The sequence below is a fragment of the Coregonus lavaretus genome (genome assembly GCF_964263955.1).
Source record: "Coregonus lavaretus genome assembly, chromosome: 20".
NCBI classification, from domain to species: domain Eukaryota; kingdom Metazoa; phylum Chordata; class Actinopteri; order Salmoniformes; family Salmonidae; genus Coregonus; species Coregonus lavaretus.
The window spans coordinates 12,670,236-12,695,482 of NC_140007.1; the positions used below are offsets into that span (position 1 = coordinate 12,670,236).

The 25,247-nt window shown below is 45.3% G+C and overlaps 1 protein-coding gene across 1 annotated transcript in view; it reads left to right on the forward strand.

The window, feature by feature from the left end:
• The window catches only part of LOC311147915 (nucleolar protein 4-like), a gene marked incomplete at both ends in the record, with an annotated part of 152,409 nt that overhangs the window by 61,605 nt on the left and 65,557 nt on the right, over nucleotides 1-25,247 (forward strand). The window contains one exon of the mRNA XM_084184757.1: nucleotides 1,708-1,817. Coding sequence (XP_084040883.1) covers nucleotides 1,708-1,817 — 110 coding nt within the window. The remainder of the gene's footprint in view (nucleotides 1-1,707; nucleotides 1,818-25,247) is intronic.

Below are 25,247 nucleotides of genomic sequence, written 5' to 3' on the forward strand. Positions count from 1 at the left end.
GCCCTGGCAGCTCCCGTCATGCCGGGATCTTCTGACCCAAGCGTACTGAGAGATTTTCCACCCTCACCCAGACACCATGGCCCTCTGGGCCTGGCCCGTGAGAGGTTGAATCTGAATGTGACAGGCTTGCCACTTAGAGTCATTGAGACTTCCCAGAGTGCCAGAACCTCTGTATGGAAACAAGTGGTGAATTTTTGAGAAATGGTGTGACCAAAAACAGATAATTCCTTACCAATGCTCTGTATCTGAGGATCTATGCTTCTTGCAAGACCGTTTGGGCAGAGGGAAGGCTTTCTCCACTGTTAAGGTCTATTTAGCCGCTATCTCTGCCTGTCCTGTAGGTTTGAACAATAACAACGTCGGGAAACATCATGTCAACAACATGTCGTTTCATGAAGGGAGCGCGTTTTGGGACCTGTCTATTGTGCAGCCTTTTGAGCCGCTAGAAAGTGTGGAGATTAAATATCTCTCTGTTAAGGCTGCTTTACTGTTTGCCTTTACATCTGCAAAACGAGTGAGGAAGCTGCACGCCCTGTCAGTTCACCATTCATGCCTTCATTTTCCCCCGGGGTTATCCAAGGTAACCCTCTTCCCTAACCCCGCCTTTATGCCTAAGGTCAGCGGCAATTATAATTGTCTCGCCTTAGAGCATGTGGCTTTCCACCCGCAGTGTCTCCACTGGTTTATGTCCAAACAACTCTTTAGCGTGACATGAGCTGAATTAAATGTAAAAGGCTTTGAAAATAAAAAGCTTGCAGTACGCTCAGTGCTCCGTTGACATTTCACAAAGCTTGTTTTTGTGAGAATTCTTCAAAAATAAAAGGAATTTCACATTTATGAAAAACGTATACAAAAATATGAAAATTCTACATGTCATGTCTCAAAAATCGATATATTTCTTACTTCTATTGTTTTATGTCCTGTGGATTCGAGAAGAAAGATGATGAGTTCAGCTGGAAAGTGAGCTTGTCAGGTAGTTCATTCTCGCACAGCATCCAGCCTAACTGACGCGATGCTTTGCAATTTTCCTTATTTTTGACAATTATTTTTCTCTGGCCTCCATTGATTTAGTCACCTTAATTTTTGCCATCCTACAAGGGTAAAAACCCCAAAAACTTCCGAACGGATTATGATAGAGTTGAGGTTTGGACCATTGGGTTTCTTAGATGAGTATCTACACAATTAACATATTATTTTACCCATTGGTCAAAATATGCGTTTTTGATTGGACACCGTAAACATACTGTCCTCAGTGTCGGAGCCTCTTAGGGGTGATGCTGTTGGGACTACCCTAGCTTCGGGGCTTCGGAGAGCATGTCTGCAATACGTGAGTTAGCCATATCCCCATGTGTGATACATTGAAATTAGTATTTGAAAGAGAACTCAAGGTTACTTTCGGAACCCCGGTCCTCTGAAAATACGAGTGAGATGCATCACCGCATTTCCCTGCTTGCGAGAGCGCAAGGAATAGAGGCATACTTGAGAATGACCAGAGGACGGGCGAGTGGCGTCTCACCTCATTCGCCACTCGACCTGTTTGTCTCCGACAGACATTGTGTGATTGGTTCTTCGTAGTGATCAGCCTCCATCGAATCCCCATATGTTATACATCTCACTCCTGTTATCAGAGAACCAGGGTTATGAAAGTAACGTTGAGTTATGGGAGATTGAGAGTCATAATACTTTGTGTGTGTTTAATCTTCACAGAGAATGACAGACCGACATCACTGGTGCCGGATCTCATCGACTACAACATGCCGCTGACCACCACCTATCTGAAGCAGATGAAACTTCAGTGTATGAGTACCAATGAGCAGGTAAGAGCCTGTACATTCTGTTGTCCAGAATAGGTGAGGGTTGGATAGAAGTGGCCGTCTTCACTGTCCTTTCTATCAGGCTCTATGTGTGCCACACACACACACACTACCCCCCTCCCTCGACAGCCCCCTACCTTCCATCCCCAATGACAGGTTGGCTATCGGTACAAGAGAATAGACAGAATCATTCAGGACTGCCAATCAGGCACACATAGGAAAGTGTGGGTGTATGTGCGTGCTCGCGAGAATATGTGTGTGCATGTGCGCGCATGTGTGTGTGTGCACCAATGAAAGTGTGTACATGAATGTAAGTGTGTGTAAGTGTACGTGTGTGTCTGGTATGATAACCAAGGAGGGAATGGGGTACAGCTCATTCCAATTAACAAAGCCTCTAAGCGGCAGTCTAATTAACTGAGGTGTGAGAAAAGCGCAGGTTGACGTTTATTGTCATGAATCTTGCCCTGGAGGCAGAACAAAGCAATCTCCGCTAGATGGGCCAGCTGCAAAGTCAGAATTGTCAATATCGTAAAAATTAATGAATACTTTTTTTGTGGTTAGGCATTAGGTTTAGCAGTGTGGTTAGGTTTAAAATAAGATTTTATGACTTTGTGGCTGTGCCAACTAGTGACCACTCTGCAGAGCTGCCACGGGGGCAAGATTCATGACAATAAATGCCAACCTGCGAGAAAATTAGTGGAGTGACAATTTGCAGAGGAGTGCCAATATTGTCGGCTGGACACTGCCATTTGCCTTGTAAACGAACAGAAGTAGCACTGGAGAAACTTCTAACTGGTTTTATTATCTACAGATTATATCTGGCTCTAAGACGTGATTTTACACTGTCAAGTTTTTCAGTTAAGAATAGGCATGCATAAGCTTGAGCAAGATGCTCTGCAGGGTTTTTGGCACCTAAGTGCTTGAGATTCAGTTTCTAGTCTAATTCTGGCTTTTAGCTGGAGACAGAAAGATTTTCAGCAGCGACTCACCCGAGGCAGGAAATGAGGAACAATGACTCACCTTTGAAAAAAGGGTGCACAGGGCAGGTAGGGCTTGGATTGTGTGGGTGAGGGGCAGACGCCAGGGTGTCAGAGGGCACTGAGCAGGGCAATCAATGAATGACCACTCTGTGAAAGCTTTTGTTTGTGTGTTTTCATGGGGTCCTTGGAGGGAGGGAGGGAGGGAGAGAGGGAGAGAGGGAGGGAGGGAGGGAGGGAGGGAGGGAGGGAGGGAGGGAGGGATGAGAGAGAGAGAGAGAGAGAGAGAGAGAGAGAGAGAGAGAGAGAGAGAGAGAGAGAGAGAGAGAGAGAGAGAGAGAGAGAGAGAGAGAGAGAGAGAGAGAGAGAGAGAGAGAGAGAGAGAGAGAGAGAGAGAGAGAGAGAGAGAGAGAGAGAGAGAGAGAGAGAGAGAGAGAGAGAGAGAGAGAGAGAGAGAGAGAGAGAGAGAGAGAGAGAGAGAGAGAGAGACTACCCACCCCATCAGGACATGCATGTCCAGCCCAATTCAATAAAGGAGGAAATTACCAAGCATCCTTCCTGCAGTCTGTAGACACTGGGCGGTGGCTCTGACCGCACATTGAGGGGAAAAGAGGAGGAGGAGGGGTGAAAATGGGGAGAGAATTAAAGAGGGATGGTTCATTATCGTTTATGGGCCCTTTTCCCATTTATTCTTTCTTCTCTTGAGAAAACTCATTTATTTTGGGGGGGTGGGAAGTGGCAGGGGAGACAGAGAGGTGGGGGTAGGTAGGCTATAATTACTAGAGGGCTAAAGGAAGACACCACATAAGATATCAGTTAAAGTAAAGACTAGTTTATAAAATGAGGAGTAACACCCCCACCTCACGATAATGATGATGAACAAAAAGCAGTCAATTTGCATATTGAAAAAGACAGGCTGTGGGCAGACACACATATGGCAAATGTAGAACTTCTCTTTCTAACCTATATGAGTTTTATAGTGGGGAGAACGCAGCTTCTAATCAATGTATTGTCTTGGTCAATATAACTATAGGGATTGTAGATGCACAGAAGCACCTGCTGTAATATATAGTGGTATGGACCATTTCAAGGGACTACACTCATATCAATATTTAACATGCTATGAGATGTTTGTGTTGCTGGTTCATGTATTATAAGACAACCACATTGGATCCAGACAAATCTCTTGCTCTTCATGGTGAAATGGTGTATTGTTGATATATACACTTTCCAAGTTTCGCCTGTAGGTGGCAAAAGTCCCCCATAAATCTATCTCAGAGGGCGTAAATCCAGTTTATTGACACACAAAGCATCTGTTGACTCCCTTTAAAGGGACTCACGTGGATATAGTATAAATATTTTTTTCAAGTTTGACTTTTGAGACCTTTTTACTCCATTACTAAAAAGTCCTTCAGAATGAAAGATGACTATTGTGTGGTCAAACCTTGAGGCATAGATATTTCTTTAATAAATGCATCCTTTGTGTATGTTACCGGAGGCTATTGATACTTTGTGGATTGCTCACTTATTTGTCTACAGAATTTGTTATTTTGATATATCAATTACATATTTCTGTGGTAATGCTTCATTCGAGAGCAAGTAAAAAAATAGTCAAGCCTATTTATTATAACCATGTATCAGTATTTAGAGATTGTGAAAAGATTCCCAAAGGTTTAACCAGTTATTCCTTTTATGATTGTTTTTGATATACTGCCCAAAGACTGCCGGACTAATAGGCCTACTCTTTGGCTAAGTAAATTATTAATCAACATTTACATTTTAATTTTACTTTCCTGTCAATGAAAACATGAGAGTGAAAAGATAGCATGAAAAGTCAAGTATGGGCATTTGTAGAGAAAGAAACAAAGCCATGTTCTGTACTCCAACGTGGGAATTAACAAAGGGAAGAGGAGAGATAGGAAAGGCAAAGCAGGGGGATGGTGGTAAAGGCTTTATAAAGAAGCCAATGGCAATTTAAATGGATTTAGTGAACCCACTGTATAGCACTGTACAGTTCCTCTTTGGCACGAGGTGTGACGTCGGTTATCGCAGCCACGCCTCCATCTTTGGGGCTGGTTGCCAGTGAGAGTCTCGGAGGGTCCTGTACTTGCTCCCATAGCAGGACATTGTCTTTAGAATTAAAAGCGAATAAAGAGACCGGCAAGGGGGAGGCAATTATAGAGGGGTTTGACATTCACACTTGAAAATTCACCATCAGAAGTGAAGGTAAGCATTTCTTTCACATGACATGGTTGTGTTGTTATTTTCCTCTGCTCAGCTGTGCGCTATGTAGAAGCTATTTTCGCCAGCTGTGGGAAACAATGTTGTGGCAATTACACCTCCCCTTTTCTCTTTATTCATACGCAAATAGATAATAATTTCAAAACAATTAATAGCTGATAAAAATGCTTTATACATTTATTTTTCTATAATACCATTAGGCCTTATAGCCTTTTGATAAACCCTAGGCTATATTTTGTATCAATGCATTTATTATAGCGAATAGTGTGCTGTAGAAGTGAACAATCTATTCGATTATCTCACAACTTAAAATGTAGTATAATAGCCTACCATTCCAATATAATGTAAATATCAAACATTTATTCCAAGAAGGTACTGCACCTGACATCTAACATCGCACTAAATGTGTTATTATCCATCCTTATTATCCAATTAAACAATATGCAATGATTGCTTTAATTCATTAACATAATAGTGTTTTATAAATTGTCCTAGTGATAATTCATCATATTCTTTAGATGTACGCTATGCAGCAACAGCATACTGTTAAAGTGCATATTTACGTATACTGTGTATCGTCGCAGGCCATTCTATATGTCACATTGTTCTCTGTGGGATGCAGAATGACCAAGCACAGTACAATCCCGCACCAATGTGGCGCGCGCGGCGTGCTCATCTGCATTAATACAGTAATCACTTCAGAATAATACTGTACAGCAATTTGCTTTGTGTATTATATCTTCCTAGTTACCTGGCCGGCGAGACATTTACAAGCCTGGGCAGGATCATCCAGAGACATTTCAAATAATGTAGCAGTTCATATTACAGCAGAAGTTCAATTTCTAGGTTCAATGTTACTATGGTAACACTTTCCCTGGACGGTTCCCCCTGATGGCCAGTTAGCCGTTACTTAAAAGACCTAGCTAGCTACTTTTTAAAAAAGGATAAAAATTCAAACGTTAATACCCGTTAGCTTTTATATTTATATCTGGGGTAGCGTTTGCAAGCTCTGTCGACATTATTATTGCATCAAAGTAGCCGAGCCACGGTATTTACGGTAAGTGAATGGAGGTAGGTAGGAGAGCGTTAGCTTGCCAACATTTGACAGCTAACGTTTGCATATCTGGTCAATTAGCTTGCTGGATAGCTAAATAGATAGCTAGCTATCTGGCTATCTTATAAAGAGGATACTCTGAGATACTGATAAAAAAGCATGTTCCCTCAGTACTATGTTTCTTCAGCACTAATATGTTCCCTCAGCACTATGTTCCCTCGGCCCCACGGTCCCTCAACGCTATGTTCCCTCAGCCCCTTACTTACCCACTGAACCAATTTCAATCAAGAATCAGAATCACCTTTATTCGCCAAATACATTTGCATACAGGAATTGACTTTGTGAAATGGTGCTTCTAAAATAAACAGAATATATAGACAGAAAATAAATAGAAATCCAAATACAGTATAGTATGTACGCTATGAACACAAACTAAAAACTACAGCAACGTGCATCTCTTATTTGGCACAAATGCTTATTATAAGGCAGAAAAGGCTGATTATTTCAGTATCATCTACATGAATATGTAAGGGTATATATGGGACCTACTGAATTATGTTCAACCTTGAACTTTTGTCAATATACCAACGACCTGAATAGCATTTTCTGAGAAAAACAATAGTATCTCAGCACCTACTATATATACACACTCACACACACACTACACTGACACTCACACACACACATTCACATGCACTACATAAGCACACACACACCAACACAACACAAACACACACACACACACACACACACACACACACACACACTTTTACACTAATCATATGCTGCTGCTACTCTGTTCTTTACTCTTATTATTATATATCCTAATGCTTAGTCACTTTACCCTGCTTTCATGTACATACAGTGGCTTGCGAAAGTATTCACCCCCTTGGCATTTTTCATATTTTGTTGCCTTACAACATGGAATTAAAATTGATTTTTTGGGGGTTTGTATCATTTGATTTACACAACATGCCTACCACTTTGAAGAAGCAAAATATATTTTTTTGTGAAACAAACAAGAAATAAGACAAAAAAACAGAAAACTTGAACTATTCACCCCCCCAAAGTCAATACTTTATAGAGCCACCTTTTGCAGCAATTACAGCTGCAAGTCTCTTGGGGTATATCGCTATAAGCTTGGCACATCTAGCCACTGGGATTTTTGCCCATTCTTCAAGGCAAAACTGCTCCTGCTCCTTCAAGTTGGATGGGTTCCGCTGGTGTACAGCAATCTTTAAGCCATACCACAGATTCTCAATTGGATTGAGGTCTGGGCTTTGACTAGGCCATTCCAAGACATTTAAATGTTTCCCCTTAAACCACTCGAGTGTTGCTTTAGCAGTATGCTTAGGGTCATTGTCATGCTGGAAGGTGAACCTCCATCCCAGTCTCAAATCTCTGGAAGACTGAAACAGGTTTCCCTCAAGAATTTCCCTGTATTTAGCGCCAGCCATCATTCCTTCAATTCTGACCAGTTTCCCAGTCCCTGACGATGAAAAACATCCCCACAGCACTGCATCGCAGTGCTAACTGTGCCACTAGAGATCCTGGTTCGAATCCAGGCTCTGTTGCAGCCGGCCGCGACCGGGAGACTCATGGGTGGCGCACAATTGGCCCAGCGTCGTCCAGGGTAGGGGAGGGAATGGCCGGCAGGGATGTAGCTCAGTTGATAGAGCATGGCGTTTGCAACGCCAGGGTTGTGGGTTCGATTCCCACGGGGGGCCAGTATAAAAAAAAATGTATTCACTAACTGTAAGTCGCTCTGGATAAGAGCATCTGCTAAATGACTAAAATGTTAAATGTTAAATGTTAATGATGCTGCCACCACCATGCTTCACTGTGGGGATGGTGTTCTCGGGGTGATGAGAGCTGTTGGGTTTGCGCCAGACATAGCGTTTTCCTTGATGGCCAAAAAGCTCAATTTTAGTCTCATCTGACAAGAGTACCTTCTTCCATATGTTTGGGGAGTCTCCCACATGTCTTTTGGCGAACACCAAACGTGTTTGCTTATTTTTTTCTTTAAGCAATGGCTTTTTTCTGGCCACTCTTCCATAAAGCCCAGCTCTGTGGAGTGTACGGCTTAAAGTGGTCCTATGGACAGATACTCCAAATGCCGCTGTGGAGCTTTGCAGCTCCTTCAGGGTTATCTTTGGTCTCTTTGTTGCCTCTCTGATTAATGCCCTCCTTGCCTGGTCCGTGAGTTTTGGTGGGCGGCCCTCTCTTGGCAGGTCTGTGGTGGTGCCATATTCTTTAAAACATTTTATAATGGATTTAATGGTGCTCTGTGGGATGTTCAAAGTTTCGGATATTTTTTTATAACCCAACCCTGATCTGTACTTCTCCACAACTTTGTCCCTGACCTGTTTGGAGAGCTCCTTGGTCTTCATGGTGCCGCTTGCTTGGTGGTGCCCCTTGCTTAGGGGTGTTGCAGACTCTGGGGCCTTTCAGAACAGGTGTATACATACTGAGATCATGTGACAGATCATGTGACACTTAGATTGCACACAGGTGGACTTTATTTAACTATTTATGTGACTTCTGAAGGTAATTGGTTGCACCAGATCTTATTTAGGGGCTTCATAGCAAAGGGGGTGAATACATATGCACACACCACTTTTCCGTCATACATTTCTTTGAATTTTTTTGAAACAAGTTATTTTTTTCATTTCACTTCACCAATTTGGACTATTTTGTGTATGTCCATTACATGAAATCCAAATAAAAATCTATTTAAATTACAGGTTGTAATGCAACAAAATAGGAAAAAGGCGGATGAATACTTTTGCAAGGCACTGTACCTACCTCAAATACCTCATACCCCTCCACATTGATCTGGTACTGGTACTCCCTGTATATAGCTCCATTCTTGTGTATTTTATTCCTCTTGTGTTACTATTTTGTATTTATTTTTAACTCTGCATCGTTGGGAAGAGCTCGTAAGCAAGCATTTCACGGTTAAGTCTACACCCGTTGTATTCGGCGCTGTGACAAATAACATTTGATTTGATTTGATCTACTCAAGTAATTTGTATAATTGGCTCAAATATGTACAATTATATGGCCTATTACCCTCTGAACCAATTTCAATCAAGAATCAGAATCACCTTTATTCGCCAAACACATTTGCATACAGGAATTGACTTTGTGAAATGGTGCTTCTACAATAAACATAATATATAGACAGAAAATAACGGCAAAATATATGGAAGCAGAATTTACACAATCCAAATACAGTATAGTATATACGCTATGAACACAAGCTAAAAACTACAGCAATGTGCAGCTCTTATTTAGCACAAATGCTTATTATAAGGCAGAAAAGGCTGATTATTTCAGCATCTTCTGCATGAATATATAAGGGTATATATGGGACCTACTGAATTATGTTCAATCACTATGACCTTGAACTTTTGTCCATATACCAAAGACCTGAATAGCATTTTCTGAGAAAAACATAGTATCTCCGCACCTACTATATATACACACTCACACACACTACACTGACACTCACACAAAACCCACACACATTCACATGCACTACGTAAGCACACACACGCATAACACACACACGCATACCGACAACACATACACACACCAACACAACACAAACACACGCACACACACACACATACACACACACTTTTACACTAATCATATGCTGCTGCTACTCTGTTCTTTACTCTTATTATTATATATCCTGATGCTTAGTCACTTTACCCTGCTTTCATGTACATATCTACCTCAAATACCTCATACCCCTGTACATTGATCTGGTACTGGTACTCCATGTATATACAGTGAGGGAAAAAAGAATTTGATCCCCTGCTGATTTTGTACGTTTGCCCACTGACAAAGAAATGATCAGTCTATAATTTTTATGGTAGGTTTATTTGAACAGTGAGAGACAGAATAACAACAAAAAAATGTCAAAAATGTTATAAATTGATTTGCATTTTAATGAGGGAAATAAGTATTTGACCCCTCTGCAAAACATGACTTAGTACTTGGTGGCAAAACCCTTGTTGGCAATCACAGAGGTCAGACGTTTCTTGTAGTTGGCCACCAGGTTTGCACACATCTCAGGAGGGATTTTGTCCCACTCCTCTTTGCAGATCTTCTCCAAGTCATTAAGGTTTCGAGGCTGACGTTCCACTCCAGGACCTTAATGTGCTTCTTCTTGAGCCACTCCTTTGTTGCCTTGGCTGTGTGTTTTGGGTCATTGTCATGCTGGAATACCCATCCACGACCCATTTTCAATGCCCTGGCTGAGGGAAGGAGGTTCTCACCCAAGAATTGACGGTACATGGCCCCGTCCATCATCCCTTTGATGCGGTGAAGTTGTCCTGTCCCCTTAGCTGAAAAACACCCCAAAGCATAATGTTTCCACCTCCCTGTTTGACGGTGGGGATGGTGTTCTTGGGGTCATAGGCAGCATTCCTCCTCCTCCGAACACGGCGAGTTGAGTTGATGCCAAAGAGTTCGATTTTGGTCTCATCTGACCACAACACTTTCACCCAGTTTTCCTCTGAATCATTCAGATGTTCATTGGCAAACTTCAGACGGGCATGTATATGTGCTTTCTTGAGCAGGGGGACCTTGCGGGCGCTGCAGGATTTCAGTCCTTCACGGCATAGTGTGTTACCAATTGTTTTCTTGGTGACTATGGTCCCAGCTGCCTTGAGATCATTGACAAGATCCTCCCGTGTAGTTCTGGGATGATTCCTCAACGTTCTCATGATCATTGCAACTCCACGAGGTGAGATCTTGCATGGAGCCGAGGGAGATTGACAGTTCTTTTCTGTTTCTTCCATTTGCGAATAATCGCACCAACTGTTGTCACCTTCTCACCAAGCTGCTTGGCGATGGTCTTGTAGCCCATTCCAGCCTTGTGTAGGTCTACAATCTTGTCCGTGACATCCTTGGAGGGCTCTTTGGTCTTGGCCATGGTGGAGAGTTTGGAATCTGATTGATTGATTGCGTCTGTGGACAGGTGTCTTTTATACAGGTAACAAGCTGAGATTAGGAGCACTCCCTTTAAGAGTGTGCTCCTAATCTCAGCTCGTTACCGGTATAAAAGACACCTGGGAGCCAGAAATCTTTCTGATTGAGAGGGGGTCAAATACTTATTTCCCTCATTAAAATGCAAATCAATTTATAACATTTTTGACATGCGTTTTTCTGGATTTTGTTGTTGTTATTCTGTCTCTACCATTTAAACCTACCATTAAAATTGTAGACTGATCATTTCTTTGTCAGTGGGCAAACGTACAAAATCAGCAGGGGATCAAATACTTTTTTCCCTCACTGTAGCTCCATTCTTGTGTATTTTATTCCTCTTGTGTTACTATTTTTTATTTATTTTTAACTCTGCATTGTTGGGAAGCGCTCGTAAGCAAGCATTTCACGGTTAAGTCTACACACGTTGTATTCGGCGCTGTGACAAATAACATTTGATTTGATCTACTCAAGTAATTTGTATAATTGGCTCAAGTATGTACAATTATCTGGAACTATAATATAATAATATGCCATTTGTCTCCTGAGTGGCGCAGTGGTCTAAGGCACTGCATCGCAGTGCTAACTGTGCCACTAGAGATCCTGGTTCGAATCCAGGCTCTGTCGCAGCCGGCCGCGACCGGGAGACTCATGGGCGGCGCACAATTGGCCCAGCGTTGTCCAGGGTAGGGGAGGGAATGGCCGGCAGGGATGTAGCTCAGTTGATAGAGCATGGCGTTTGCAACGCCAGGGTTGTGGGTTCGATTCCCACGGGGGGCCAGTATAAAAAAAAAAATGTATTCACTAACTGTAAGTCGCTCTGGATAAGAGCGTCTGCTAAATGACTAAAATGTATGTAAAATGTAAATTTAGCAGACGCTTTTATCCAAAGCGACTTACAGTCATGTGTGCATAAATTTTTACGTATGGGTGGTCCCGGGGATCGAACCCACTACCCTAGCGTTACAAGCGCCATGCTCTACCAATTGAGCTACAGAGGACCACGAACTGAGGGAACATAGGCTTGAGGGAACATACTGTAGGGCTGAGGGAACATAGACATGGTCCCAACAGCAGACGTTAGGAAACCCACAACTGCAAGAGCTTGTGAAGTTGCTTAACTTGTGTTAAGGCTGTAACTTCACAATACTCCTGTGCGCATTGTGTTTTCGACTCCCTCATGCCCATGCCAATGAATATTATAATGCATTTAATATATTTGGCCCAGGCACGCCACCAACAAGTTGAAGGCATGCCCTGTCATCCCACTTCTAACACCAAAGTAGGGTCACACAAATCTGTAAAGTTTTTGCTTCCCAATTTTTACACCAAAATGTTGATAAGTCAACAAGTCGAAGGCTATGGTTTCTACTGTACTGTCAAATGATATGCACAACAGTTGTAACTTACCACTACAGTCGGCAGTGCAATGCTTTCCCAACCAGAACCATGGCAACAGGGTATTTTCTGCTGTCAAAAGTTGTTTCTGTGGATGAAGTTGGCAGAAAACATTTGAGGGAAGACAACATAACCTTGCTGGCTGAATCCTAAAGGGACTGCAGCTGGTTTCCAGCGGACTAAGGGTTAAGGACATTAAAACCGCCTTCATCATCCCCTGCCTTCAGCCAGCGCCTCACAAGGATAAAGCCTTGCAAAAAAACAACTTTTACTGACCCCTGTAAGTCAGTCAGTCAGCCAGTTGGAGGGGTAGACTGCCTGCATAGTCCTTCCCCTGAGTCAAGTTCCAGAACTGTGGCAGTGGGTGTTTCCCTCTCTCCCCACTCCTCCGTTGCCTCTCCCTAATTCTTCTCCATTTCATCTGTCTCTTACCGCTCTGTTGTCATGGTATCACCTATTGTTTTGTGCTTCCCCGAGAGTACCTCTACGAAAATAGGACATGCTCATTTGCAATGATGTTCTTTTGGGGAAGATGATAATGATGATAAATGGAGACTTCTGCAATGTTTATGTACACCTGGCTGACTGTGGAGGGTGGTGGAAGCACTGTGTTTTGGTACCACATCATAGGCCCCACTGTAGTATCCTGATTTATCCCAGTTGGGTTCCTCTCAGGGCAGGCAGTGCAGTGTGTGCAGTTCTCGAGAGGAAGATGTGAGGTGACAGAGGATCAAACCCCAGGCTCCCTGTTGCCCCTGGCTCCCCACAGCTGCTCTCTCTGTGATCAACCGGTGCTGCCTGCCCTGTCTGCCGTGGGATGTGTGTAATGCTTCGCTAACGGTGCTGCTGGTGCAAGGTTCTGCTTCCCCTTTACTAAATCACTAACATGCGCCTTACTCAGTTTGGTTCAGTTATAGGCTATATCGTTGGTAGTAGGCTATAGCCTAGCCTTACCAGAAACAAGCACAGTCTGGTTTTGACCTGGAGTGATATACTCCTGCCTCTTTTCATAGGATTGGTTCCAGAAGGGAAAGGGGTTAATCCTCATACTTGTGGTAGATTTGTGCCTGACTGGATTAAACATGAATAGGAGTGTTGGACAATACAGTAATCTCTCCTTGTATTTGTTAGAAATCGGGGTCCTCATCACATGGGTTTTTATCACAGCTGTAGATAAACATATGACTCAGGGTTTTATGAATCATCTGTAGAAAACTATACAGGGACAACATGCTCAAATAGCCTTTGTGGCTGAAAATCACCCATGTTGGTTTTGTTTGCCATTAATAACTATAGTGACCGGTCTTCGCTCTCCTGTCAGTTGAAGTCAACATTTTAAGAATAAATAGGCTAACTCATCCAAAACTAGTCCCCACATTGAAATGATTGGAAACCAGACAGCCATAGAGCTCGCCAGCTTGTAGTCCTAAAACCTGGAAATGAGTTACCTCTGGTTCGTTCAGCCATTCCTTTGGGGTAAATGAATGGGGAAAGAATAGAGTTTTGGGATAAACGTAGAACATAAGGTCTGAGGTTAACACAGGCTTAGGAGATCTTATACATTTTGTTCTATGAGATCATATCAGTCAGTTAACATGACCTTTATGAATTATGAAGCCTTTATTGTGCTTTATGTGCTTTTTTAAATTAAATAAATGCTTCAAAATTCACAATAAGTGACATTAGCTGATGAAGATGATCTCATAGAACAAAACTTACAAGATTTCCTAAGCCTGTGTTTTCCACAGACCTTATTTTCGGCATTTATCCAAAAACCCTCCAAAAACTCCATTCATTTCCCCATAGGATTTGTCCAACGAACTATGCCGTAGTTAGTGCCTACAAAAAGAAGCCATTACTATTGCTCTCTATTGACAGGTGGATAAAGATACAGCAGATGGGGTTGAGGTCATTGAAAGTGTGACTTTTCCCCAATTCTCTTGTGAAATTTCTAAAGCTGCTTCTCCCTCAGATAGGCCTAGTATATTGACTGAGATTACCGAGGACACTGCTTAATTAAATTTGAATGTGCATTGCCTTGGTCTGCACTGCAGTGTATATGCATTCTATAGAATAGGACATGGGTTCTCAAACTTTTTGGAGCCAGGGACTCCTTTTGTGATAGCAAATTCATCAGGGACCCCCTCATAATCAGAACACAACTCGAGTAAGAAAAAAACCAAAAACAGCATATAATACGTTTTACTATGACTTCGGCAGTCCATGGCTAGACAAACCAAGTCGCAGGCCCTCGGTAGGAACATTTTAAGAGCCCGCCTCTTGGCATTGGAGAGAAAAATGTGCATATTTCAAGCTAATTTCCTGCAATTCTACACATTTCATCATGGGGCAGAGAGACTTTTTGGTTGTTGCAGCTGTAAAGCAAATATCCTGCAATTCTACATATTGTGCCATGAGGCAGAGAGAAAACTTTGCAGTTTTAAAGTTAAAATTATAGTGCATTTATGTTTTAAAAAAACAAAAAACTGTACAAGAAGTATTGAGTTGAAAAATGTATAATTGGTGGAGTACTGCAGTGGATACCAATATCCCTGTGAGCATCATGATGTTGCCCAGGGTTAAGAACATAAATTGTAGATGTAATATTACATTGTATTGTATTACACCCTCTACATTTATTCCACGGATCCCTTGTCCAAAATTAGTTTAATCTGTAGTTGTTAGTAATATTCATTAAAAAATAAAAACGTTTTTAAAAAACTTTGAGAACCCCTTGAATAGGCTACTAGGCTAATCATGCAAAGGCATGGTAACATCATGTTGGTTTAAGCATGTTTTTTAGTTAAAACTAGTTTAAAATCTTGATTTACTGTTGACAATGTTGACTGGTAACTAAGGCACTTAAACTAGTGCAGAGAGTACTCACTGAGAGAGAAGAGTAGTTGTCATCCTTTCCTTTGTTGCAGAATGTGTGCATATCTCTGTGTTTGGAAGGATGTCAGGTTCCTGAAAGCACCCACCACAATCGAACCCATCACATTCAGTAAACCTTGTTTTGTGGAAGGAGATCAGTAGTAATGTCAGTTGAGTTGAATCAACAAATCACAGCGCATATTGATGGTTACACTTCCTGATTTTACTTCCTGATTTTACTTCCTGCTTTGCTCCTATGGATACAGTCGCAAAGGCCACCAGTCCACCCATTATGCCTTCATTGACTTGAATGGGGATGCCCGTTCTATTCATTCTATTTCTATGGCAGCACATGCAGTCAGGAGCGGAGGAAAGGAGAAAATGTCAGTCAAAGAACGCTATTCCAATGGTTATTACGGAGACCGCAGTCTTTGGCTGGCCAATTACCGTCATCCACAATTCCCTGACCTAGCTAGAGGGAGCCCGACCAAGCACAAGGTTACAGGTTGTGTTCGCTATGATTCAGGAAGTACCCCCCACACAAGCTCAGTCTCTGATGGGGATTTAATTTTTGGTTGGCATTTCATCAGGAGTACGGTCTGGTGTCTCAGAGAACTAAATTAGCTCTGTAGTGAGCTCCTCGTAGCTTATAACCAGACACAAACAGTCATGTGGAGCTCCTACTGCAGAGCAGAGAGGAGAAGGACAACTAGCCCAAATCCCTATCGCTATCCATGGCTAATTTAGGAAAGGGCCCATTTTAGCTAGCTAGCCACCGGAGGACAACAACACAACGAGATGCACAACGAATTTATGTCAATGACGTATGCTTTCGATGTGATGTGATTGGAGTGAAGCCAAATCCAAACTGGCTTCCCTTGACACTTTTTTTGTTGCGCCAGGACCATTCACAGTTGAGCTCACTCAGTTTAGCTCAACGCTGATTGGCTATTATTACATTTTTATTTTTTATAAAGGGAGACCAAATGGTTGCTGGCTTCCCTTGCATTCAATGCTACAGGCAGCAACAATGTCATACTCTTTATGACCAGATCACATCAGATAGATGGCCTACACATACAGAGACAGAGGGGCGCTGTTTCGCTCGCTCGGATGCTTTCTCCGGTGAGATACATTCAGCCTCTTGCGAATTGAAGGAAAACTATAAAACACAGACAGACGAAAGATACATTATTTTATATGTGTTTTTCTTTTTTTCTAGGAGCAAAGCAGGAACTAAAAGCAGGAAGTGTACCCATCAATATGTGTTGTGATTTCTTGATTCAACTCAACTGACTTTACAAAAAATTGATTCCATTGCATGAGCCACATCAGTTAACATCATTTGAATGAACATTCTACATTTCAACAAGGAGCAACAAAGTTTCATCACGTTACGAGTCCATGTTACCGCAGAAACTGACTCAACCGCACAAATACCCCGCATTCCTGTCTTCAGTCAGCTGTTCGTTGATGGTTATGGTGGTTATTTTATTTTCATAACTGTCTTCATCCATAACCGTCGGTTACACAATTATACGGTAATTGTGCCAGCCCTAGTTAAAAATATGTATTTTTATTTTGGAACTTTATTGTATTTATTGCTGTTGACATGAATGTGTAGCTCTATGTTCATTAGGAGACATTAGAAAGAAAACACCACAATTTGCACGGAAGGCTGTTATGTCTGACTCAGTCTTGTCACATGGCCCCAGGCCTCTCTAATTTGGTCAACCACATCAGTTGGTTAAACTGGGATTTATCCTACTGAACATGTCTGCATTGCATTGCCTGGAGTCTGAATCTGCCTTGTATTTTAGCCTTCATCTTCAGCAGTCATACTGTGCTTAATTTCTCTCCTCTTCAAATTGCTCAGAACAAGAATTGTTCCGAATCAACTTCATTTCCAAGGCTACTATTCCTGATCAGTTTCCATGGCAGCTAATAAACATGCTCTCCCTTCCTCCCTATTTATAGAGGAGAGAATGCATTGCTGCTGCTGCTGCTCCTGCTGAAATACCAGCATCCATGCAGTCTGCATCCATGTAATGGGAGGAGAAGAGGAGAGGAAGAGGTGGAGGAAAAATGCAGGATAGGGAGGGGGCAGGTGGAAGAACGGCAATTTCATCAGGAACTGGAGGGTGTGTTGCTCACCCGCCTGCTCCACACTTTAACAAAGATAACAATAGACAGAGTCTAGAGAGCTGGCTGGATATGAGAGCAGAGCAGACAAGAAAGGTCCGGTTGCTAACTGCATTAGCTTGAAAAGTACTTTCTCAGTTCCTGCCTCTGTGAAAAAAGTACTTCAAATGGGGTAATTTTGTGTCGTCTGCTTTCTTTACATTGGAGTGTGGTGGGGCTAGGCCTAATTGTCTTGGTAAATACATACTGTTTTCTACTGTTGAAGTAGAAATAAATGGGACTGAATTTAAAACCATGAACAAGCCTGTGCCTTAGAATATGTTTTTTTGTGTGAATGACGTTCCTTAGGTAGAGTGACAGTATGCAAAGCGTAGCCTACGACTTTTGTTTGAAGGCACATCAATCATTTAACTTACTGCATACGGTCCCATATTTAATGTGGAGCTTAGCAAGATGACATATCAAAGCAGAGCTGGCCCTCCTCCATTCTGCTGTGCTTGACACAACTTCATCTCCACAGTCCACTTGCCTGTGATATGGAAGAATGCACATGGAAGCTTTTTACTTTTCCACCGTGTTACGAATAGAAATAGAAGCACTCCCAGTTAATCATTTTTTAAATACATTTTTTCTCCTATCCTCCTGCACTGGAGGGTTGTCATTGTAAACAGACTCATTTTGCTAGGCGCTTCGGTGGATGCAGTGGCAAACTGTACCATGATTTAGAAGAAATGGAAGAGCAGAGAGCACCACGACTGTCACGATCGTTAGACGGAGTAGACCAAGGCGCAGCGTTATGAGCGAGCATACTTTATTTACCAAAGTGATAATACGAACAAAACAATAAACGATGACGTGACGTCCTAGGTAAACACAACCAACACGGAACAAACCAAACGGAACAAGATCCCACAAACACTAAGGGAAAACAGACTGTTTAAATATGGCTCCCAATCAGAGACAACCAGCAACAGCTGACACTCGTTGCCTCTGATTGGGAACCACTCTGGCCAACATAGAAATACAAGAACTAGACTGTGAACATAGAACAAAACACATAGAAACTACACACCCTGGCTCAACATATAGAGTCCCCAGAGCCAGGGTGTGACAGTACCCCCCCCCCCCAAAGGCGCGGACTGCGACCGCGCCTCCACATAAACCAAACAGGGGAGGGCTGGGTGGGCATTCCTCCTCGGAGGCGGTTCCGGCTCCGGGCTTGCCCACCACCTTCAAATAATTCCCCCGTAGAGCCCCTGGTCCGGTCTGGCCCCACTGGCTGGAGCTGGACTGGACATCGTAGGAGCGGATTGCTTCAGCTCCGGTGTGGAGCAGCTGACCGGTACCTGACCAGGCACCGGTGACCCAGGCACGGGTTGTGCCGGACTGACGACGCACACCCCTGGCTTGGTGCGTGGAGCAGAAACGGGCCGGACCGGGCTGACGATGCGCACCCCTGGCTTGGTGCGTGGAGCAGCAACGGGCCGGACCGGGCTGACGATGCGCACCCCTGGCTTGCTCCACCCCTGGCTTGGTGCGTGGAGCAGGAACGGGCCGGACCGGGCTGACGATGCGCACCCCTGGCTTGGTGCGTGGAGCAGCTACGGGCCGGACCGGGCTGACGATGCGCACCCCTGGCTTGGTGCGTGGAGCCGGAACGGGCCGTACCGGGCTGACGATGCGCACCCCTGAATTGGTGCGTGGAGCAGGAACGGGCCGGACCGGACTGACGACTCGCACCCCTGGCTTGGTGCGTGGAGCAGGAACGGGCCGGACCGGGCTGACGACTCGCACCCCTGGCTTGGTGCGTGGAGCAGGAACGGGCCGGACCGGGCTGACGACGCGCACCCCTGGCTTGGTGCGTGGAGCAGGAACGGGCCGGACCGGGCTGACGATGCGCACCCCTGGCTTGGTGCGTGGAGCAGGAACGGGCCGGACCGGGCTGACGACTCGCACCCCTGGCTTGGTGCGTGGAGCAGGGACGGGCCGGACCGGGCTGACGACTCGCACCCCTGGCTTGGTGCGTGGAGCAGGAACAGTCCGGGCCGCGCTGGCGACGCGCACTGTAGGCTTGGTGCGAGTGTCAGGAACAGGCCGGGCCGGGCTGGCGACGCGCACCGTAGGCTTGGCGCGAGTGGCAGGAACAGGCCGGGCCGGGCTGGCGACGCGCACCGTAGGCTTGGTGCGAGGGGCAGGAACAGGCCGGGCCGGGCTGGCGACGCACACCCGTAGGTTTGGTGCGAGTGGCAGGAACAGGCCGGGCCGGGCTGGCGACGCGCACCGTAGGCTTGGTGCGAGTGGCAGGAACAGGCCGGGCCGGGCTGGCGATGCGCACCGTAGGCTTGGTGCGAGGGGCAGGAACAGGCCGGGCCGGGCTGGCGACGCACACCGTAGGCTTGGTGCGAGTGGCAGGAACAGGCCGGGCCGGGCTGGCGACGCGCACCGTAGGCTTGGTGCGAGTGGCAGGAACAGGCCGGGCCGGGCTGGCGACGCGCACCGTAGGCTTGGTGCGAGTGGCAGGAACAGGCCGGGCCGGGCTGGAGACGCGCACCGTAGGCTTGGTGCGAGTGGCAGGAACAGGCCGGGCCGGGCTGGAGACGCGCACCGTAGGCTTGGTGCGAGTGGCAGGAACAGGCCGGGCCGGGCTGGCGCCGCGCACCATTAGCTTGGTGCGGGGAGCAGGAACAGGCCGGGCTGGGCTGGCGACGCGCACCGTTAGCTTGGTGCGGGGAGCAGGAACAGGCCGGGCTGGGCTGGCGACGCGCACCGTAGGCTTGGTGCGAGTGGCAGGAACAGGCCGGGCCGGGCTGGCGACGCGCACCGTAGGCTTGGTGCGAGTGGCAGGAACAGGCCGGGCCGGGCTGGCGACGCGCACCGTAGGCTTGGTGCGAGTGGCAGGAACAGGCCGGGCCGGGCTGGCGACGCGCACCGTTAGCTTGGTGCGGGGAGCAAGAACAGGCCGGGCTGGGCTGGCGACGCGCACCGTAGGCTTGGTGCGGGGAGCAGGAACAGGCCGGTCTGGGCTGGCGACGCGCACCGTAGGCTTGGTGCGAGGAGCAGGAACAGACCGAGCCGGGCTGGCGACGCGCACCGTAGGCTTGGTGCGAGGAGCAGGAACAGGCCGAGCCGGGCTGGCGACGCGCACCGTAGGCTTGGTGCGAGGAGCAGGAACAGGCCGGGCCGGGCTGGCGACGCGCACCATTACCTTGGTGCGGGGAGCAGGAACAGACCAGACCGTACTGGGGACACACACCACTGGCCCTACGCAGGGATCTGGAACGGGCCGGACCGGACTGGTAACACACCCCAGTACCTCTCGCCGTGCCTCTACATCTTCCTTCCCCTCTTTGACCAGTGGCCCCCGTAACCTGGCGGCCTCCTCTGCCAACCTCCCAATTCGCCCTGTGGCAGCCTCCTGCTGCCCAGTCGCCCATGCCGTGTGCCCCCCCCTAAAAAATGTTTTGGGTTGCCTCTCGTCCGTCCGACGACGACACTGTTGACGCCGTTGCTCCTCTCTCGCCAGGGCCTTAATCTTAGCCCATGGCCCTTTTCCCCCGAGCATGTCCTCCCAGGACCACACTTTGCCCACCTGGGCCATCGCCAACCTCTCCAGCTCCTTTCCCGGCGCTTCCTCCCATGTCCAGGCTGCCTGCTCCTGGACACGCTGCTTGGTCCTGGTATGGTGGGATCTTCTGTCACGATCGTTAGACGGAGTAGACCAAGGCGCAGCGTTATGAGCGAACATACTTTATTTACCAAAGTGATAATACGAACAAAACAATAAACGATGACGTGACGTCCTAGGTAAACACAACCAACACGGAACAAACCAAACGGAACAAGATCCCACAAACACTAAGGGAAAACAGACTGTTTAAATATGGCTCCCAATCAGAGACAACCAGCAACAGCTGACACTCGTTGCCTCTGATTGGGAACCACTCTGGCCAACATAGAAATACAAGAACTAGACTGTGAACATAGAACAAAACACATAGAAACTACACACCCTGGCTCAACATATAGAGTCCCCAGAGCCAGGGTGTGACAACGACCAATGGTAGCCTACATGATTGTGTGGTTCATTCAACTCCTTCAGCTTTGCGACAACTGCTGATGTAAAACGGGCTTTATAAAATAAATCTGATTTATTGATTGATTGATACAGAATGTGCCTGGAGCCAAGTAAGATGGATCTCCATCTCAACGCCCCAGTCATTTACCAAACTGGTCAACCGAGTCACACATTCACGCAATGTAAGGTATTAGGTTGGATCTTAATTAGCCTAGGCTTAGATCTTTAAACATACAGTGGGGAAAAAAAGTATTTAGTCAGCCACCAATTGTGCAAGTTCTCCCACTTAAAAAGATGAGAGAGGCCTGTAATTTTCATCATAGGTACACGTCAACTATGACAGACAAATTGAGAAAAAACATTCCAGAAAATCACATTGTAGGATTTTTAATGAATTTATTTGCAAATTATGGTGGAAAATAAGTATTTGGTCACCTACAAACAAGCAAGATTTCTGGCTCTCACAGACCTGTAACTTCTTCTTTAAGAGGCTCCTCTGTCCTCCACTCGTTACCTGTATTAATGGCACCTGTTTGAACTTGTTATCAGTATAAAAGACACCTGTCCACAACCTCAAACAGTCACACTCCAAACTCCACTATGGCCAAGACCAAAGAGCTGTCAAAGGACACCAGAAACAAAATTGTAGACCTGCACCAGGCTGGGAAGACTGAATCTGCAATAGGTAAGCAGCTTGGTTTGAAGAAATCAACTGTGGGAGCAATTATTAGGAAATGGAAGACATACTAGACCACTGATAATCTCCCTCGATCTGGGGCTCCACGCAAGATCTCACCCCGTGGGGTCAAAATGATCACAAGAACGGTGAGCAAAAATCCCAGAACCACACGGGGGGACCTAGTGAATGACCTGCAGAGAGCTGGGACCAAAGTAACAAAGCCTACCATCAGTAACACACTACGCCGCCAGGGACTCAAATCCTGCAGTGCCAGACGTGTCCCCCTGCTTAAGCCAGTACATGTCCAGGCCCGTCTGAAGTTTGCTAGAGTGCATTTGGATGATCCAGAAGAGGATTGGGAGAATGTCATATGGTCAGATGAAACCAAAATAGAACTTTTTGGTAAAAACTCAACTCGTCGTGTTTGGAGGACAAAGAATGCTGAGTTGCATCCAAAGAACACCATACCTACTGTGAAGCATGGGGGTGGAAACATCATGCTTTGGGGCTGTTTTTCTGCAAAGGGACCAGGACGACTGATCTGTGTAAAGGAAAGAATGAATGGGGCCATGTATCGTGAGATTTTGAGTGAAAACCTCCTTCCATCAGCAAGGGCATTGAAGATGAAACGTGGCTGGGTCTTTCAGCATGACAATGATCCCAAACACACCGCCCGGGCAATAAAGGAGTGGCTTCGTAAGAAGCATTTCAAGGTCCCGGAGTGGCCTAGCCAGTCTCCAGATCTCAACCCCATAGAAAATCTTTGGAGGGAGTTGAAAGTCCGTGTTGGCCAGCGACAGCCCCAAAACATCACTGCTCTAGAGGAGATCTGCATGGAGGAATGGGCCAAAATACCAGCAACAGTGTGTGAAAACCTTGTGAAGACTTACAGAAAACGTTTGACCTGTGTCATTGCCAACAAAGGGTATATAACAAAGTATTGAGAAACTTTTGTTATTGACCAAATACTTATTTTCCACCATAATTTGCAAATAAATTCATTAAAAATCCTACAATGTGATTTTCTGGAAATTTCTTTCTCATTTTGTCTGTCATAGTTGACGTGTACCTATGATGAAAATTACAGGCCTCTCTCATCTTTTTAAGTGGGAGAACTTGCACAATTGGTGGCTGACTAAATAAAAAAAATCCCCACTGTAGCTATTTGATGTTGTGTAGGAAAGGGAGTGGTGCTGTTATATTGCATTCAACCCTAAAGAGGTCACACCCAGGCTGTGATTTATCAGCGAGGGACATCACTCTTCTCTCATCTGCATGTAGATGAGATGAGAGCGTTAGCGAGGGATCATTAATAAACAATGAAAACAAATAAGAGATAGGGCAGCAGCCAGGATTGAGCCATGGAGATAAAATGAATGCAGACAGATGGAGTAATACTGTAGGTAGATAGAAAAGAAATCGTTGTTCTGCATTGGATTCTCTCCCCGACCGACACACAATGACGAACCAGTTAATGTGGTTTTATATGATTGTAAAAGGAGTTAAGCGGCAGATTAAATTAAGGTTGTTTTAGATCACTCACTTTAAGTTCATTCATGTGCTAATGATATTGGCCAATGTGTTATACAGTGAGGGAAAAAAGTATTTGATCCCCTGCTGATTTTGTACGTTTGCCCACTGACAAAGACATGATCAGTCTATAATTTTAATGGTAGGTTTATTTGAACAGTGAGAGACAGAATAACAACAAAAAAATCCAGAAAAACGCATGTCAAAATTTGTATTAATTGATTTGCATTTTAATGAGGGAAATAAGTATTTGACTCCTCTGCAAAACATAACTTAGTACTTGGTGGCAAAACCCTTGTTGGCAATTATAGAGGTCAGAAGCTTCTTGTAGTTGGCCACCAGGTTTGCACACATCTCAGGAGGGATTTTGTCCCACTCCTCTTTGCAGATCTTCTCCAAGTCATTAAGGTTTCGAGGCTGACGTTTGGCAACTCGAACCTTCAGCTCCCTCCACAGATTTTCTATGGGATTAAGGTCTGGAGACTGGCTAGGCCACTCCAGGACCTTAATGTGCTTCTTCTTGAGCCACTCCTTTGTTGCCTTGGCCGTGTGTTTTGGGTCATTGTCATGCTGGAATACCCATCCACGACCCATTTTCAATGCCCTGGCTGAGGGAAGGAGGTTCTCACCCAAGATTTGACGGTACATGGCCCTGTCCATCATCCCTTTGATGCAGTGAAGTTGTCCTGTCCCCTTAGCAGAAAAACACCCCCAAAACATAATGTTTCCACCTCCATGTTTGACGGTGGGGATGGTGTTCTTGGGGTCATAGGCAGCATTCCTCCTCCTCCAAACACGGCGAGTTGAGTTGATGCCAAAGAGCTCGATTTTGGTCTCATCTGACCACAACACTTTCACCCAGTTCTCCTCTGAATCATTCAGATGTTCATTGGCAAACTTCAGACGGGCCTGTATATGTGCTTTCTTGAGCAGGGGGACCTTGCGGGCGCTGCAAGATTTCAGTCCTTCACGGCGTAGTGTGTTACCAATTGTTTTCTTGGTGACTATGGTCCCAGCTGCCTTGAGATCATTGACAATATCCTCCTCGTGTAGTTCTGGGCTGATTCCTCACCGTTCTCATGATCATTGCAACTCCACGAGGTGAGATCTTGCATGGAGCCCCAGGCTGAGGGAGATTGACAGTTATTTTGAGTTTCTTCCATTTGTGAATAATCACACCAATTGTTGTCACCTTCTCACCAAGCTGCTTGGCGATGGTCTTGTAGCCCATTCCAGCCTTGTGTAGGTCTACAATCTTGTCCATGACATCCTTGGAGAGTTCTTTGGTGTTGGCCATGGTGGAGAGTTTGGAATCTGATTGATTGATTGCTTCTGTGGACAGGTGTCTTTTATACAGGTAACAAGCTGAGATTAGGAGCACTCCCTTTAAGAGTGTGCTCCTAATCTCAGCTCGTAACCTGTATAAAAGACACCTGGGAGACAGAAATCTTTCTGATTGAGAGGG